Source organism: Austrofundulus limnaeus, unplaced genomic scaffold (genome assembly GCF_001266775.1).
Source record: "Austrofundulus limnaeus strain Quisiro unplaced genomic scaffold, Austrofundulus_limnaeus-1.0 Scaffold158, whole genome shotgun sequence".
NCBI lineage: Eukaryota > Metazoa > Chordata > Actinopteri > Cyprinodontiformes > Rivulidae > Austrofundulus > Austrofundulus limnaeus.
In genome coordinates this window covers 2,562-22,319 of record NW_013952560.1, presented here as the reverse complement: position 1 = coordinate 22,319, position 19,758 = coordinate 2,562, and the positions used below count along the sequence as shown (strand labels likewise).

Here is a 19,758-nt window from a genome sequence, read left to right as displayed (position 1 = left end):
AGGTTTGCACTCTCCGAGTGCTTCTAGTTTCACTTAATTTGAGTCAAATTTCCAGGCTAACGTTACATATCTTACACATTCTGCTCCTGTTTAGTAAATCAGTCAAATCAAAAATCAAACATATTTTTTTGGCTATAAGATTTTAAAACTTGGTTAGATGTACACATTTTGCAGTGTACCACATTAAGAGTCTTTACTCCACAATTATTTGCTCTCTAATAATTTACTGTTATAGTAAGCTGAGCTAAAACTTCAACAACAACAAAAAAGCTAAAATGAGATTTAATTGTCAGACTTTTGATGAGGGTTTTCCTCCAGATCTCCAGACTTTTTTCCTCACAAACACAACTGTACTCCAGTATTTCACTTCCTGCTCAGTTCGTTTTCTTGGATTTTCCAAAGATTTCTGTTTTCTCTCACCCTCACTGCTTTATGTTTTGCCTGCAGCAGGCAGCTATGATTCAACCGTGGCAGACCCTGATGGTTGTTTGATTACAGTCCTGCTGTCCAGGACCAGAGCTGAAAATAGTTTGCAACTGTTTTGGCCAGCAGTTTAAAAAAAAAAGACAAAAAAATCTCCTCCTACTGACACAAACACAAACTGTGATTGTTCTTACTCACTGCTTTCACCACTGTGCCTCCTAAACGCTCTGGATCCTCCTGTTTTTCTGTTCAGTGATCTGTCTGTAACTCTTTTATTCTGTTTAATGTGTCAGTTTAATATTAGACCACATGAAACTAAATACTCTTTTTTTTGTAAGGCGGTTAATCCCTCCATCTTCTTTAACTCCAGATAATTCCCCCTTTGTTGCTCTATCTCCTCTTTCAGTTAAATCATTCCTCGTACGTCCAGTCCACCCCCCCCCCCCATCTTCCTCTCCTGACCACCGGCCTCAGTGGGAGCTCATCTTAAAGCACCGCAGTCACCAAGCCACAGCCCCAAACAATGTCAGCTATGCAGTAAACAGACAAACACCCCCAAACTGCCCTCCAAGGAATTTGAACCTCTGTCACCCACACATCAACACAAACACACATAAACAACAACAAGTTAAAGGTAGGGGTGGGCTCATGTTACAGGCTGGGTCAGCAGCAGGTAAGGAACCAGTTCTGCATTTAGAGTTTCAGATGTTTAACAAAGTCTCAGTTGACATGAGGAACTTTAGTCATCTGATACATGAAGATAAACTAAACCTTTTGTCTTTTCACCTCTTCAGTCCGTTAGTTTGTTGCTACGTCGTGTCGATTGGAAGGTTTCAGACTTTGACACGTTTAAGTTTAGCCTGCGAGTTCAACGATTAAACTCATTTCGGCAGCTCCATTGCTCAGTGGTTAGCGCTGATGCCTCACAGCAAGAAGGTCCTGGGTTCGGACCTGGAGTCTTTCTGTGTGGAGTCGTTCTCCTCGTGTGGTTTCCCCCACACCCCAAAAATATGTACAATAGTTGCCTTGAGGCCTCCCTTGAAAAAGGAATTTGTGATCTCAGTGGCATTTGCCTGGTTAAATACCAGTAAAATAATAATAATAAATACTCTATAAGTCAGGGCTATTCAACTGGCGGCCTGCAGGCCACATCCGGCCCGCAAGTGACCAAATTTCGGCCCGTCAATTTGTTCATTCATCTCTTGAGCCCAAACCCCCGGTTTTCTACTTTAATTACTCTAAGTTCTTTCAGTTAAACATAGACATGTTTGGTATCTACAGAAACATCAGAATCTTGGCTAGAAGCTGGTAAAAAAACATTTATACAAACACACAAAGACAGTTAAAATTACAAGCAGTTGAAGATAAAATGATGAAAGTGGAAATAAAATTGGTTAAAAAATTTGGCAAGTCAGAGATGTTACAATATTATTTGTGTCTAATAATAGGAGGTATAATGTGTTATTTTTGTTTTTGATAATGTGTAATTATCACTACTTTTATAGGGTTCTGTATGTGTTATTTATGATTAAATGCAGCAAAATAAACTAATTCAAAGGTAACAGATCTTTGTAATACTTGGTTTATTTACATAATAACTTTAATTGCTGGATGTTTGGCCCCTCAGCTGTTGACCTGCAGTAACTGTGGCCCCCGGAGCAGTTTAGTTGAATAGCCCTGCTATAAGTAAATCTGGCTTTATTCTAACTCAGTGGTTCCCAACCTTTTTAGACTTGTGTACCCCCTGAGCCATTTTGTCATACCACTAGTACCCCCTCAGTCAAAAGTAATAACGATTCTCCAAAACTATAAACTGATTATTAAATGAAAATTATTTATTTAACCCCTTAGAACATTTAGTTCTCAGGCATTTTATTATTTTCAAAGAAAGATAAAAGATAAAGAAATGTTGCCTTGAAAGTGAATAAGTAATTGAATAAATAAACCGGATAATGGCAGATGCAGGAAGCAGCAGCGTCCAAAATACATCAGAAACTCACCAAAATGAGTAAATTCCCTGAGATTCTGCGTTTTCTACTGGATTCCTTTTTGTGTCAAATCTGTGATTGTTTTACACGATGCGGAAATCATAGGATCCTACATATCCCAGTCCTATTTTCATTTATTTGTTATACACATGGAAAATTTCTCCACATACCTCCTGTAATATACTTGTGTACCCCAAGGGGTACATGTACCCCTGGTTGGAAATCACTTTTTTAACTAAATGTTAGTGTGTTCAACCTGGGGTACAACCCCCTTCACACTGGATGTTGACCTCACTATGATCAACCAAAATATGAGTGGTCTTTGCAGGGTCTTGGTGAGGTCTTCAAGTAAGTGTAAGAACCCTGTGAGCTTCATGTATCAGAGCCTGATGAAGGATTTTGAGCTCCAAACTTCTATAGCGAGAGTGTGGTTGGTTTTTAATCAGAACCTGGGGTGGAGTGTTGGTGGTCTGACCTGGTGAACGCCAGCGTGCCTTGTCGTAGAGCTTAGATCAGGACCGGCCATGTTAGCTTCACGCCTATAAGCTCCCCCCACCTAGAGCCGACATGAAACATGATTTTCTTCTGTTTGTAGCTGAATTTGTTGCACAGTCTGAGGGGGATCACGTCACAGTGGGACTACAGAGCAGGTTGACGGGGCAGGTTTTGTGGAAACTCTGTGAATTTCTTCACACTGACAATGGTTTTCCAAATTTGCTGTGATCGAGCCATGCTCCACTCACGTGTCAAACTTAAGGCCCACAGGCCAAACGTGGCCCGCCTCAGCATTTTTTGTGGCCCACAAGAGATTTGAAGATGCATTAATATCTTAAAATGAGTGTATGCAGCTTTAAAGCCAGTATTGATCATAAAGTACATAATGCATGTCAATTATTTTACCAGAAAAATAACGGCATACCACCAGTAGTTGGAAGAATAGGGTTCAAAATAAATTTCACAATATACAGGTCCACATCAATTTATCAATTAAATGATTGATTCTATTTTATCAAGGCAATTTGAAAACATAGATTCTTATCATCATCATAACATCTTCAGGAAATGCTTTAGGAAAGGGGTGATGGGTACAACTTTACATTGAATTTCAAAATATGCAGTATCCGAACAACTATGAAAAGATTTTGTATCTCTGTAACTGGAGTCAAACAATGGAGCTCAATGTCCAAGCATCAACCAGTTTAAAAATAAAATGCAGAACTTTATTACTCACATTTTATAGAGAAATAGGAAATTAACACAAATATATACTGTACTATGACAATAAGTTCCTTTCTTCTGTTTTACCATAATGATTATTAATAGGTCATTGTTATTTTACACTCATTATTATCATCATCAGTTCTTATTATTCTATTTTTAACTCAGATTATGTAATGTTGTTATAAGGTGTACATTGACAAATAATTTGTAATCATTCTGATACTGTTTTATTATTGTTATTATTTACAGTTGTCGTTACTATTATTGTTATTTTATTGTTCTGAGAGTTTGTAATGATTTTGTTATTATGTAATATAACTTATTTTTTGGTCTTTAGCACAGTAAATTGAACAAGCATATAAATATTACATGTTTCTTATTACAAATTTCTGATAATTACTGAGTCGTTGAGTGATATATTTTCTTAAATATTTGGGGCATATTAATTTTTGAGGGCAGTATTGATTCAATTCAAAAATACTTTATTGATCCCAAAGGGAAATTACAGAAATAAATGTGTTCACTTCTCCCTACTCCTTTTCAAACAGAAAATCAGTATGTTAATTATTTTTGTTTCTGGTGATGTATGCACAAGTTCTACTTGTTTTCTTTGTTTTTTAAAAACCTGTTTGGAATAGATAAAATTTAAAAATACACATAAAATATGTTGGTCTCACACAGTCATTTACTAAATGATTGTGAGATAGGCATTGTATCAATCACAGACTTGTGACCATCCAAACAAACCATTATAATATCGTATTCTGATCAAGCTGGTGATTTGCACCCCTAGTAATGTAGCCAGCAAAAGCTTGTGTAAAAACTCAATTTTGCTGCATTTTTGAGGCTTACTTTTTAATTTAGTCAGTCGTAAACAAAGTACTTTCCAGTGTTTACAAAAGGACATGTTAGGCCTGAGTCACACTACAAGACTTTAAAGCAGTCGGCCGATTTTCAAAGACTTATAGAGCCCACACGTGAGGATAATAAAATCATGGATATGCCAGGTTTGGTCCTACAGTGTGTGATGTACAGCCACACAGCAAGAGACAACACACCACACACCAAAATTCATGAAAATTCAGATGTCAGATTTTAAATCACGTGAGACTTGCTGAAATCTCACGAGAATTCATATGTCCAAGGAAAAATCTCACATGACCTCCAGAGAGACGTGAGTTCAGAGTAAATAAACATTTGCAACAAGGAAGAAACAATGTTGATCGTTTGTGGACTATTTTTACCAGAGGAAAAACAATTCCATAGGACTTTTAACATCCAGCAGACTTTCTGGTGAGTTATGACAGTTTTTTTTTTTTTTTTTTTACCTTCTGTATTTTGGAATCCCCTCCGTGTTACGTCACCTCGCTTTCTGATTAGCTACAAGTCTCATCACAGTCTGAGAGCTCGGTTGAACACCACACACTGTGATATCGGACCAAAAAAATCAAACATGTTGAATATCCCCGATTTGAGGTTGGAGCGGTCCCGATGTCCTTCCGAGCCGACTAGATCACTCTTAACTCACCACCCACGGCAGGAATATCTGTTATAATTATGTTTAGCGCCATCACGATAATCTGGACTTCCTTAAGATTGTCGGAAGGGCAAAAATCGGCCTGATTTTCTTGTAGCATGATGCAGACCTTCAGGGCTCGACACAAAGGGAGTTACAAACTACAGCGATTAACGGCCGTCATCCAGCCAGGGTGAAACCCGACATACGGGACGCGATAGCGATCGCAGCGTTGCGAATCGCGCTCTCAGATCTCTTGTCTTCACAAAATTTGATTGGTTCTTGACTCTGAAGGCGGGTGTGCATTACGAACGTGTAAACTAAACACATCTTGTGATGCTAATAATATTGAAAAACAAACGCACATCAAGATGCAATTTTATGAGAAAAAACTTACCACAAACTTCACTCTGGTGCCAATAAATTCCCACAAAGCTGCCTTTTTTAGTAACCACATGGTGAAAGTGTTAGCTAACTGCAGTGTGTAGCATACTCTCCTCTCATTGGTCAGCCAATGAAACCCTCGCTGATTGGTTGTACGCTAAGCGACAGCGACAAAAGTTGAACATTTTTCAACTTTYATATGTCGCGTCGCAAGCTCGCGTGTGCACGTCTACGTGTACGAACGTGAAATTTCACATGCACTATTTTCGCAGGTCGCTTAGCTGGAGGAGGTCAAGCGATCGTCGCCTTACCGCACAGGCTCCATAGGAAATGAATGGAGAGCGAGCGACGTTGCCTCCCGTGTGTCGAGCCCTTTAGAAGTGACAGGTTGTTTCTATGCACAAAATACCACGTAGAGCACAGTTATTGTTTGTTAGCTGTGCTCTGCCATGGCAATGGGACAAGGAATGTAAGTTTGACAGCCCTGCTCTAACTGGTCATGGGAAGCGGGCTCATCAACTCCTGATCCAGTATGAAAGAGGTCAAAGGTCATAAAACAAACATCAGTTTGTATCTGTTGCTTTCTAATCAGAACACACAGGAAACGTTAATCTAATACAACTTGCACTGAGACACAGGGTATTACTCATGAACTGATTTTGGTGTATTCGATGTGTTCTCTAACCTCAATATCGAAACATTCTTTCAACAAAGCTTGGTATTCTTTGAGATTTTGTTGGAACATACATCAAGTAATCAGAATTTCCTATTTTAGACAGTTTGTTCAGTGTTTGAGATCCAAGTTGCTTTCAAAAAGGCTTTATATTTCTCCCATATTAAAAATAGACATGTACAACTCCTGACCAGGTTACCACCGTGGCAACAATATCCCAGAGTTAGGGTTAGGTAATTCCCCAGAGTCGTTGCCTAACTCCCTCCACATTTCCGTTGCACGTGTTCTAATTGTCTGTGCTCGGACCAGAAGGCCCACCTCACAGGAAACCCAAAGAAATGAAACGTAAAATATTCGCCTTACCCCAAAACAGGCCCCAGCAGAACAGCTCGGAGCGTCGGCTCTGCTGCCCTGGCAGACTGAGGGATCTGACTGAGCCATCAGTTTGCAGAATCACACCAAACTTCAAAACAAGTTTAAATCTCCCTAAGTGAGTGATTCAAAGCGAATGTCAGCATTATTTCCACAGAAGACCTTTATGTCACCTCTAAGATGTCAGCTCTGCTTGCATCAACACCAACCCCATAATCTCTACAAGTCTGTCCACAGCATTCTTCACTGAAGCCACAGATGAAATATTCACACATGACACATGGGATCGAGCTCCGAATGAAGTCATGATAAAGGTTTGAAAATGATACAGTGGGAGAACAAAGAAAAGTGCTGATTTAGTCACTGAGTCTGCAGGCAAAGACTGTTTGTCTCCATCCGCCTCTTTAACCATCGAAGGTTCATCGAACACTTTAATCCAGACAGGGTGGATTATTTGGTACAAACAGTAAATCAAACTGCAAACATCCAGGTCTGAAAGGTGAAGCCTCTAAACCTGGATCCTCTCTAAAGACCAGGAACCATTTGGAAAAACAAAAACACACACAAATTCTCACCTGGCATCTCACTGAATGGTACATTTGTATGAACTCCTGGTGAGGTTTGAGACAAACAAAAACACAACTGCAGAATTCCAAAAAATACTACATTGTGAGGGGATTCAAGAAGCCTGCGACCACCCTGTGACAATCATGAGAGCAAGCATGTTTTATTGTGCTGAAAATATTAAAATCTTCTGGAGCGCAACATTATATTGTGCAGCTCAATTAGAGAATCTGAGAAACTCTGTGATTGTTTTGAGATACTTTGGACCCCCCCCCCCCCCCGCAAACGCTGTTTAGAGTTTAATGAAAACAGTTGTAGCTGAGTGTGATCCAAGCTTAAAGTGCCTGTGACGCATATTCTTCAGATACAAAAAGTCAAAGAAAACATCTTTATATTTAAGAAAGTTGGAATAATACACAGGATTTAACCCATTTTGTCCCATAACTGGCATATTTTTTTTAACTTGGCTCAGCCAAAGTGAAACAGGAAGTGACATCAAAGGGGAACTCTCTGGTCTTTGTTTATTAAAACAATATTATTTGAACTCTGAATCTTCTTCATCTCTGATAGTGACTCAAAATTATCTTAAAAATCATCAGATTCTTCTCTACAGTCTCTGTTGTTAGCCATTTTAGCAACGCTCTGTTCACATGCAGACATTCCCCTTTGACATCACTTCCTGTTACTTCACAGGCAAATATCTCAACAGCTGTTCATCTCAGCGACATCAAATTTCTTTCGCAATATTTTATCAATGTCCTCTTTCTAAAAATGCATTCATATGTGTTACAAAAAATTGACGTCACAGGCACTTTAATGAGCTGCAGAGAGAAACCCGCCTGAGTAAAAGAAGGAGACAGGCTGTGCAAACGTTGAAGAGGAAAAATCCTTCTTGTTTGTTTTATGAACACTAGGCATTATTTTCTACACATTTCTTCCTTTCAGGGTCATAGGGGGTCACTGGTGCCCATATCCATGAGTCACACTGTGAGGAACACCCTGGAGAGGTCTACAGGGACAATTTAGAGTTACCAATTAACTTAACAGTCATGTTTTTGGTCTGTGGGAGGAAACCAGAGAACCTGCAGAAAGCTCACGCATACACTGAGAGAACATACAAACTCTACCCAGAAAGCTCCCAGGCCAGGATTTCAGGCAACAGCTCTACCAACTGAGCCACCATGTTTTTTCATCCTACAGTAATGTTTAGACAAATGTACTTTGTAAAACTGAAACAGAAAAAGAAGTTGGTTTTTTTGTCACAGTTTTAGTAAACCAAGACTGGAACAATAACAATGCTAAAACTCCTGAGTCCATCTGCTGAAAAGTGTGGCGCTCTCTCCGAACGGTGCATGCAGGGACAGAGAGTAGACCCCAGCAGGAAGTGTGAAACTATCTATGAGAAAACGAATGTCTCGTAACAAGGTGACCACGAGCTGACTTCTTAAATAGAGAATAAAACCATGTTTCGTTGTTCAGAGCTGCAGGACCAACAAACAAACCACAGCACGACCCACGAAGAATTGTTTTATTTTGGTCCAGCCTTGTGTTCCTGCTCCATCATGGAAGTCAAAAACATGAATGACTTCATCTTGTCAACACGTCCTGCAGAAGCCTGTTGAAGCACCAATTTAAACCAGGTGTGTTGAAGCCAGTCTTGTATAAAGTACCGCAAAGTTATACTTGAGTAAAAGTACAAGTATCTTACCAAAAAATCACTTTGCTAAAATCAAAAAGAAAAAAATAAGTAGGTCCTCTGGATGGGTTCTTCTTTAGTGAAACGTTTCGTCTCTCCTCCAAGAGACTTCTTCAGTCTGATGAGTTTCAGGTGAACTCAGCCTTATAAGCACTGCCTCCACATGGTGGGCAAACAGGTCAGTCACATGCAAGAGAGGGCCATCAACAACAATAGGCTTGATTAGCTCTATTCTTTAGTAAAAGTTAAAGTCTCCTTTAGGAATATTACTTGAGTAAAAGTCTTAAAGTATCTGATATTTGTTGTACTTAAGTATTAAAAGTAAAAGTATTGATTTAAAATGAGCAGTTCGATTTTCTGTAATGACATTTATTAGGAGGTGACCTCCCCAAAAATGCAGACATGACTGTATTGTATTAAAATAATATTTTGTTTATGTAAAATTTAGGATGCACTAGTCTGTCATATCAAGGCTGCACAAACCTTTTCTAAAATAAAAATCTATCTGAGGGCTACAGCCAAATACAATAATATAATTCATGAAATACAAATACTTCTTAAGTTCAGTCCTTTTATTTGAATGATTATGTCCTGCTGGAGTGTGACATGATTTGTTCGTGTACAAACTAATACTGTATCAGATTTTTACATATTTATACTTCTCATTCAACCACAATTAAATTCACTCTGTCTAGGAGGCACAATTTATCTGTATAGTATTTATATTTTTATAATAACAAGATGGAATGAAAACAAGCAAAAATGAAATAAAAGTAACGACTTTCTACTTATTGCCTTTTTAAAAATGTAAAGAGTAAAAAGTACAGATAACTGTGAAAATGTAAGAAGTAGAAGTAAAAAGTAGGCTGAAAAATAATTACGCAAGAGAAGTACAGATACCCAAATATTCTAATTAAGTACAGTAACAAAGTATTTGTACTTAGTTACTTTACGACTCTGGTTGAAGCATAGCCTGGTAAAAACCAGACCCTGCCTTTCACTTTGCTTCGTACGAGGGTCTGGACTCACTGAATAGAGAAGGGATTCTTGCAGGAGGCGTGGCCTCTGCTGAAGTGTGTGTGTGTGTGTCACTGTGATGGAGGCTAAGCTAAGAAGCTAACCGGAAATCACATGCGCTGTAAACAACCCTACTGAGAGGAGAAATATACTGAGCCGAACGAGACGACTGTAAATGAGAGCTGCTGGTTTGTCAGACAAATTTAATTTAATTTGGAAGCCTTATCAACACAGACTGGCTTCATTCACTTCCTCCACTGCCGTATGCTAAACTAACTAGCAGACACTGCGCAGAACATCGACGTCGTTCAAAACTCCTCCTTCTGTTCTCTGATTGGCCCGGCTGAAAATCTGCCAGGGAAATCCTTGTCTATGGGAGAAGTCCCAGACGGAGCAGTGAAGGGAAACTTGAATGGAGCGGAGCTACATAGGAAGGCAAGGGCCAGGCTAGTTGAAGCAGGAAAACATCCGAAACATGCAGGCCAATGGGTGCCAAGGACCAGGAATAAAACCAAAACCTTCTCCTGTAAATCAGTTCATTGTTTTTACTAAAATCAATCTGATTCTTGATGTTTAAACTACAGAACAAAGCTGCCTTTAGGCCTATTCCATCATTTTTTTTCTTATACATTCATATGTAAATATTTCACTGTTTATATTCAGTTCTTTAAAAAAACTTCCTTCCCCTGTATTTTTGGCCGTACAATCTGTGGTTTCTCCAGTGCATACTTCTAAACCTCATCTTCTGTTTAGAGTTGATTCAGGAACTGAAGCCAGCAGTTTGGACTGAAGTTGCCTTTTTTTTGCCCCTTGATCTGTCATTTTAGTGTGAAACTCACATTTCCAACTTACCGTTTTTCATCGTTTGATCGTTACTCACTTATTCAGTTTTGATTTATTTATTTACATTCAGCCGCGGGGCTTTCTGGTCTCCTGGTCCAAACTGGCATGTGAAAGCCTTGGCTGCAACAGCTGCCAGGGAGAAAGCATCGGCATGTTAACATAGCAGTGTGAAAATAGAAAGTGAGCTGCCTGCGTGTGTGTTTACATGTGTTTGTGTGTAAATTTACATGTGATGAAATGTCAGTGTTTTTTTTTTCAGCACTTCATTGTTTAAAAGCTAAACTTATTGTCCTGAACGTCTCATTAGTATTAATCTACAGCCCCATAGGTCCACTCCACTCTATTTATCAAACCACTTCAGAGTCAACAGTTCTGACCCTGAATAGAGCAGTCTGACCCTGATCCGGTCAAGGTCAGCGTTCAGTATCTCTGCTGTGATTAAGTACCAGTCCTGCAGCCTCTGCGCTGCCCGGGAGGATGAGGTGAATTTGAAATCAGCTCTTACCTTGTGACATGTTCAGCTGGTTTCCTCCACGTTCTGCTCCTGAAGGCTCACCTCCCTCCCTCCTCTCCCTGCTCCTCAGCCTGCCTGCTGCAGTCTGTCTTCAGCTCTGTCGGTCTCCCGAGCAGGCGGGGGGGGAGCCTGGCGTGCCACGGCTGTTTGGTGAATGCCACCGGGCGGCTCCTGCCATAACTGGCTTCGCCCGCGAGTGAAGGGGAGCACGGAGTGAGGAGGAGCCTGCAAGCATGCCTCCTGTCCTGCAGGACTGACAGAAGGGAGGGTCAGGCTTCCAGAAGCACACCCACTCTGTTAGAATGCAGCCAGTAGGGGACAAAATGTCAAAGTTTGATGGTTGAAGAAGGAGGAGGGATCTCTGTCTTTTTCTGGATCCTTTTTCAGCACGAGACCAACATCTTTACTTCTGATGCCTCCTGATGCCAGGAGTCTTTCCTCTGTAGAACAGAGATGTGTGGTGATGCTGGGTGAGGTTTAAAGTTGTTTTGAAAAAAGTGAAAACTGCCTTAGTGAAGGTCGATGTTTGTTAGCAGGTGATTGATGCTTTTCCATGAAAAATTAGAAGTTAAGTGATTTGTATTGTCATCACTGATCAGAGTTGTAAAGTAACTAAGTAAGTTACCTAATTTCCCTCTGAGATCAATAAAGTACTTTTGAATTTGAATTGAATTGAAGTACAAATGCTTCTTTACTGTACTTAAGTAGAATTTTTGGGTATCTTTACTTTACTTGAGTAATTATTTTTCAGCCTACTTTTTACTTCTACTTCTTATTTCTACTCCTTACAATTAAAAAAATGGTAAGAAGTAGAAAGTCGTTACTTTTACTGTTTTCATCTTTGCTTGTTTTCATTCCAGCTTGTTATTGTAAAAATAAATACTATCCATATAAATTGTGCCTCCTAGATAGAGAGAATTTAATTGTGGTTGAATGAGAAGTAAATATGTATAAAGTTTTGATATTAGTTTGTACACAAACAAATCGTGTCACACTCCAGCAGGACATAGCAGACATACAGTATGTAGCCTAGTACAAAGATGCATGTGGTGGCATATATACAGTATATATACTANGAGACGGGTGGGTGGTGGGGTGTCGGCTGGTGGGCTCAGGGGGCTGGTGGAGACGGGCTTGAGTTGAGAGACGTGAAAGGTGGGGTGAATCTTCATGGTGGCCGGTAGGCGTAGTCGGACAGCGGTTGGGTTGATGACTTTTTCCACCGGAAACGGACCGATGAATCTAGGTGAGAGTTTTCTAGGATAATCCATCAGGTTAATATCTCGTGTAGAGAGCCATACCTCTTGTCCTATTTGATACAAGGGAGCAGCGGAGCAGTGGCAGTCTGCAAATCTCTTGTTCTGCTGTGCAGTACGTAGAAGGGCCCTTTGAGTCTGATTACATACTCTGCGGCAGCGTTGGATGTGTTGTTGGACAGAAGGCACCATAATGTCGGTCTCTTCACTGGGGAACAATGGGGGGTTATACCCAAGAGAAGCCTCGAAAGGAGAATAACCAGTAGCAGAAGAGATGTGACAGTTGTGTGCATACTCGACCCATATGAGATGTTGGCACCAAGAGGAAGGATTGTTGTTAATAACACACCTGAGTGTTGCTGCCAGCTCCTGATTGCACCTTTCTGTTTGTCCATTAGATTGTGGATGATGTCCAGAAGTGAGACTGACCTTAGCACCCAACGCATGACAGAAGGCCTTCCATACGTGGGATACGAACTGAGGTCCACGGTCGGAAACAATGTCAGAAGGGATTCCATGTAGACGGACAACGTGGTTTACCAGGAGTTGGGCAGTTTCAAAAGCGGTGGGTAGTTTTGCCAGGGGCACAAAATGGGCTGCTTTGGAGAACCTGTCGATAATGGTTAGTATGGTTGTATTACCTTGAGAAGGGGGAAGTCCTGTGACAAAATTCAATGCGATGTGAGACCAAGGGTGAGCAGGTGTGGTTAATGGCTGCAGGAGTCCAGATGGTTGTTGTTTGCTGCTCTTATTTCGGGCACAGGTGGGGCATGCTGCAACAAACTCCTTAATATCATGGTACATGGTAGGCCACCAAAAATACCTCTTAAAAAGGATAGCATGCGGGAGATCCCGGGATGACAGGTGAAACGATGATTATGAGTCCAGTCCAACACTTTTCCGATAATGTTTTAGGGACAAACCTTGTGCCAGGTGGTCCTGTGCCTGGGTCTGTTTCGGATTATTGGGCCAGGCAGATCGTGTTTTCAATATCCCAAGAGAGGTCCCCACGAAGCAGGAGGGAGGTAGGATGTTGATGTCATCTTCTGTTTTCTCAGATGATGAAAACTGCCTGGAGAGAGCGTCTTGGTTTGATGTTCCTGGAACCGGGGATGTAAGTTATGGTAAAGTTGAAACGTACAAAAAATAATGACCATCTGGCTTGTCTGGGATTTAACCTTCTAGCCTTTTGTAGGTATGCTAGATTTTTATGATCAGTGAGGATAACAAATGGTACATCGGTTCCCTCTAACCAATGCCTCCATTCCTCCAGTGCCAGTTTTATGGCTAGGAGTTCTCTGTTGCCGACATCGTAATTCATCTCGGCCGGGGACAGGTGACGAGAGAAAAAGGCACATGGATGCATCTTACCATCAGATTTAGCCTTTTGGGACAACACCGCACCCACTCCAAGATCAGAAGCGTCCACTTCTACAAAAAATTGCTTGTGGGGATCTGGGTGACACAAAATAGGATCATGAGAAAAACTAGCCTTTAACTCACCAAATGCGCTATGTGCCTCCGGAGTCCAAGAAAACGGTTTTAAGGTGGAGGTTAGTTGAGCGAGGGGTGCGGCGATGCGGCTGTAGTCCCTGATGAAACACCTGTAGAAGTTTGCAAAACCAAGAAATCTTTGTAGCTGTTTGCGATCCTTAGGAACGGGCCACTCAGAAACTGCTCGAACCTTTTCTGGGTCAGTTCTGAACTGACCTTTTTTCAAAATGAAACCTAAATAGGAAACTGAGGAGACATGAAATTCACACTTCTCTGCCTTGACATAAAGCTGATTTTCATGAAGCCTTTGAAGAACTGCTCTAACATGTTTCTCGTGTTGCTGGAAGTCGTGGGAATAAATCAGGATGTCATCCAAGTAGACAAAAACACGCACATTGAGGAAATCCCTTAGGATATCATTAATCAGGGCTTGGAAAACAGCTGGAGCATTGATCAAGCCAAAAGGCATGACCAAACTCTCGAAATGTCCCAAGGGTGTCTTGAAGGCTGTCTTCCACTCGTCACCCTCTTTTTTCTGAACAAGATGGTAAGCGTTTTGAAGATCGAGTTTAGTAAAGACTGTGGCCGAGTGGAGCTGATCATGCACTGAGTCTAACAAGGGTAGTGGATACTTATTTTTAACAGTGACTTGGTTAAGGCCCCTGTAATCAATACAAGGTCTAAGGGATTTATCCTTCTTGGCGACAAAAAAGAATCCTGCCCCTAGAGGAGACTTGGAGGGGCAGATTATACCAGAAGCTAGGGAGTCGTCGATATAAGTTTTCATGGCTTCTTTTTTGGGGCCAGAGAAATTGTATAAATGGCTGGAAGGTAACTGTGAATCGGGCAACAGTTCTATGGAGCAATTGTACGGTCTATAGGGAGGTAATAAGAGTGCTTTATTTTTACTGAAAACGGCTGCTAGGTCATGATACACCTCAGGAACAGAAGACAGATCCGTCTTCTCGACGGGTTCCTCCCCTTTAACGGAGGCTGAAATGGCTGACTTTAAACAGTTTAACCAGAATGAACTTCAATTTTGTATTCTTTTTTCCTTCCAATTAATAACTGGATTGTGGGTGGACAACCACGAAAAACCAAAAAAAAAATTTGCAAGGGTTCAGCAGAATTAACACCAGCTGTAGCATGAGGAGGAGGAAACTCACCACTGATTGTGGAGGCGGAAACCCGCGGCGTCTGGGAAGTGTAGTTTTTTTCCTTCTTTCGCTCTCTAAATCTATTATCAATACGGATGTACAATGCGATTAGTTCGTCCAGGCTTCCGGGTTCGTCTCTGGAAGCCAATTGATCTTTAAGTTGTTCAGATAAAGAGTTTATATAAATACCTTTTAAGGAAAGTTCCTCCCAACCCGCCTCTTCCGCAACAATGCGAAAATCCACAGTGTTCGGCTGCCGATTTACTTGCTTGTCGTAGATTGATCAGTCTTTTCGCTGCCTCCTCCTGCTGGAGGGGATGATCAAATCCACGCTGGAACTCCTGAATAAACAACTGAGAGGTGAGCGTATCCGAGGAATGAGCTGAAAGAAAGGCTTGAGCCCATCTGAGAGCCTTTCCCTTTAAAGCAGACACAATGTAAATAACTCGGGCAGAATGAGTAGGAAAAAGTGAAGGTGAACGAGAGAAAGCCAACCGGCACTGTAATAAAAAACCTGCACACTGATTTATATCTCCATCAAATAATTCAGAGGGTCGGCTGTCTGGTTCCCTCACAGGAAAAACAGGTGGACTGGGCGTGGTAACGGGAGGTGTAATTAAGAGAGAGTAACATGCAGCAGGCTGAGCTCATACCAAACATGAGGCGATGCTTCAGCAATGAGTTGATCTTCAGCACTGCCTTAAAGGTGCAGTATGTAACTTTTCTAAAAATATATTTTTAATGTATTTGTTCACTCTGTCACTATCTCCTGACAGATTGAAATTAGACAGGTAAGCTATGGGGGGAAAAAGTCCTCTTGATTTCCCGGTGGTACTACAGGCTTTAGAAAAACCCAGGCTTACCCGAAGATGAACAGCCAATGAAAACAGAAGTTTGTTCDTGAACGAGCTTCTGACGCCCACCCCCCACATCACTGCCCGCAGCGCGCATTCGCGCACGTTCTCGTTTCAAAAGCAGCTGTGGCGGAGGATAAACCAACTGCTACCTTTCCAGGATCAAATATTCCTGTAAAACTTCCAATTCCCCGATTGGCACCTGTTCTGAAACCCAACACAGGGAAACAGAAGAAGACCCAGGAAGAAATCCAAGTTGAAAAGAAACAATTAGATCGAGCCCTGAAAAAAACTAGGTGAATTTCACAGGAGGAAGAAGAGGGATGCAGAGTTAGCCATTTCTGCTTGACAAGTTAGTATCTCTGCTTCATTCTTTTTATTTTTAATAACGTTATTAAAAAATAAAAAAACTTATAGAGCTGCTGTAGTACTACACAACAAAGTTAGCGATGGTTACAGAACCACCAGCRATATGTTTGTTATGATATTATAACACGTTAAACGCTAACGTTAGCAGCTAACTCGTTTAGCCTCAGTAAGCTACAGTTCATATTTACCTACATATAGTTATCTTGACTTATTCTGTCATGGATCAGAATTAAAAGCAGTTAGATATGGTGAAATTACTATAACTGTGCACTGCCTCTGTTGAAAATAAAAGTAAATAAAATATAATGATGCCTGATCAACATTAGCGCTTAGCTAATAAGGCCTGCTGTTAGCCCAGGCTGATAGAATGCACTCATGTTTGTTTTTAATGTTATTCACATTTGATTTTTAACAACAGCTCAGCATTAAAACGTGTGTTAGTTCTACAGAATATACACTGTTGCTGATTACTTTTTGTTTAGAAATATAGAAGTTGTATTAATAACTCAGCAGCTGTGGTCACTTACAAAAAAGCTAAAAATAATAAAAAAATAAAAAACCCAGGAAAGATAATGGGTTTTTGGAACTATACTGGGTAACGTTTTTTCACCTTCTATCTGAATGTCATCTTTCTATAAAAGATGAAAACGTCAGTGTGAAATGTTAGGAGTATATTACAAAATTAAATGTGTGTGAGAGGTGAAAAATCACTTCTTCTGGTCCAAAATTGAACTGCTGTTGATCTCGGATGAAGAATGACCAGCTTCCAGCTTCGAGATCCATGGCTGTGCACCATCCTGGAGTACTGGCAGTTTTTCTATTATGTCTGACATGTCCGTGTTCTGCCAAGGTTTATATTCGAGATTCTGTCCACGGATTAGGACAGGGACCATCTTCTTAACGTCTCTCCTTCTGAGGTTGTATCTTCCAGGAAGGCTGCATTGAACTATTTTTCATTTTAATTCTTTTTTTTATCTTCAGCTGCTGCAATTGTTCTGTCAGCAACCGCTGGTTGTCTTTGCTGGTAGCTTGTTTCAACTCAGCACGGCAGTCATGCTTAATCGCCCTTAGCTCTTCTAGCAGTTGTTGGATGTCCGGCGGTTTAGGCGTTACGGAAATGCCAGCGTCAGAGCCTTGTTGACCGTCAGAGGACTCACAGCTGTCTTCAGAATCTGCCTTGCTGGAGTCGCTGTCTAAGATGATCTGCTTTGGCTGTCTTTTGCCCTTTAACTCAGCTTTCAACAGGATATGTTTAATACGCTGGGTGTAGCCTCCCAGTGCGTCATCCGATTCACTATGAGTGTTGATTCTGTCAGAAGTGATTCTCTGGGAACCATCTGCTGTCTTTATCCTCAGAGCTGCATCACTGGTTCTGCACTTCGTGGCTGGATACATAGTGATGGTGGTTCTGGCTTGTACCATCTCCAGCACCTGTCGTACGATAACATCCTTCCTGATTAATCACTGGGAGTTGTGGGTAGATGTTCTCACGTAGATACGGTGGAGGACAAGCAGGTGGAGCAGTGTGAGAGAAAGGTTCATCCACCTTTGTCTTCAGTTTTTCTGGAGGTGGTGTGTTGGACTTGTCGTTTCCTACTTATGGCGTCTGTGTAACCTGGAAATCATCGTTACCCTTATAAGCTTGTAGATGTTTCTGGGATTCATCAGAAAAAAGCTTCAAAATACCAAGTTCTACAGCACGTTTGTCTTTACGTTTCTTTCCGCGCCTACCGTGTGTCTGTTCGGCTTTATAAGCAGTCACTAAAACTTGAATTGTTTCAATGACTGTTGGATTAAACGTACCAAATTTCGGCCAGGGTTGCTGAATACACGGCCAACGGTCATGTAACTTTTTGGATACCTTTTCGATTCCTGTAATTAAGGGATGTTTTTGTTTAATGACATCACCCGGAGTAAGTCCGGGTGAAACCTTTGACTCTGTTTTAGGCATGTTATTTTATTACCTATATGCAGTTCTCTGCCAACCAATGTGAACAAAGGGAAACGAAAGAGTTTACACTGTTGCAGAAACTAAACGAAAGAGAGGCTTATTTGTAAAAAAAAAAAACAATAGACAACAAGGCAACCCAGCAGCTGTCAACTTATGAAAGATGCACCAGTCCGCTGCTAAATCTCCACATTTACTCATTTGTGTATGAGTTTTACAGCTCTCATGAGAAGTGGGGGCAAATACTAACGAAAGTCAACAGAATGTCCCCAATCAGATAGCTGTGCAAACTTGAGTGTGCGTGTGTGTGCGAGTATGTCTGTGTGTGTAAGGATGTGTGAGTAAGGGTGAGCGTGTGTGTGTGTCAGCAGGTAAGAATGTGAGTTTGTTTGTGTGTGTGTGTGCGTATGTGAGTAGCGCAGCTGTGTAAATAAAAGGCAACTGGAGGTGCTAAGAATGTGTGTTTGTGTGTGTGTGTTAAGTTTATCTAAACAGAGAGAGAGATAAGCATAGCAATAAGTACATTAACACTTTACTTATCCATTTATTTATTTATTTATCTATTTATTTATTCATTTATTCATTTATTTACTTATTTATTAATGTATTTAATTAGTAATCAGTACAGGTCAGACAAAGTACAGAGGTCTGCTCTGCTTTGCCTAAGAAAGACACACACGACAGCTCTCCCTACCTCTTTTTTTCTGTTCCTAAAGAGCCTCAGGCCAAAGCAGCAGCAAGACCATCAATCACAGCCCGCACGACCACCCTTCCTACAAGGCTCTGTCTGTCAGGCAAGTTCAGAGCAGGCTGAATTCTATGGAGCTACCAAAAATAGTAAAATATAAAAATAACAATAAAATAAAAATAAAATACTGCAGTCTTTTTCCACATGAACAGCCGAGTTGCAAAAAATCCAATCAATCTATCTTCAACATTAACTAAATTTAAAACGGGCTATAAATTAAATGCATACATTTTACTCTTGAGCGTATTACTCGTATTTCGTATGGCCATGGAAATAACCATGCGCTGGCTTGGTAACATGTAAAATCATCAATCATAGCCCTGCAAAACCTCCCTGTCATGAATTCACATCTTTCCGCATGCCTCACTTCATAAATCAAAACAAGAATAAACAGCTGTATTCTCTTCATTGACCCAAATCTTCACTAGCCACAAAACCAGTGGCCCCTTTTCATACAAATGCCTGCATACACAGACTGAGAAAAGCCAGCTGAGGTGAAAAACAGTTAAGAAATCACTCTTAAGAATGTTCACCCAGCTCACAACCATCTGTCCTCTGAGAGTAAACCCCTCCAACACAATGCAGACTAAAACAATGGAACGTTGTAAAAAAAGTTCCACAAAATATAGAATTTAAACAGAGATCTTCATCCGATCAACAAACAGTCCACTAAAAATCCCCTAACAGAAACTTTTGGTCAAAGCCGCCCCCCCCCCCCCCC

At 40.8% G+C, this 19,758-nt stretch overlaps 1 protein-coding gene and 1 long non-coding RNA gene across 3 annotated transcripts in view; one reads left to right on the top strand and one right to left on the bottom strand.

Moving 5' to 3' along the window:
• The window catches only part of LOC106523513 (KN motif and ankyrin repeat domain-containing protein 4), a 44,258-nt gene extending 32,769 nt beyond the window's left edge, over nt 1-11,489 (bottom strand). Inside the window, exons 1-2 of one of the 2 annotated variants that reach the window (XM_014016939.1) lie at nt 11,203-11,489; nt 10,707-10,826 (exon numbers count right to left, since the gene is read on the bottom strand). In XM_014016939.1, coding sequence (XP_013872393.1) covers nt 10,707-10,716 — 10 coding nt within the window. In that variant the 5' untranslated portion in view covers nt 10,717-10,826; nt 11,203-11,489. The remainder of the gene's footprint in view (nt 1-10,706; nt 10,827-11,202) is intronic. The other variant, XM_014016938.1, reaches the window with a different exon arrangement.
• Nucleotides 11,490-16,256: 4,767 nt separating this feature from the next.
• Nucleotides 16,257-19,758, top strand: part of LOC106523512 (uncharacterized) — a 5,458-nt gene continuing 1,956 nt past the window's right edge. The window contains exon 1 of the long non-coding RNA XR_001310900.1: nt 16,257-16,324. This is a non-coding gene — a long non-coding RNA (uncharacterized LOC106523512). The remainder of the gene's footprint in view (nt 16,325-19,758) is intronic.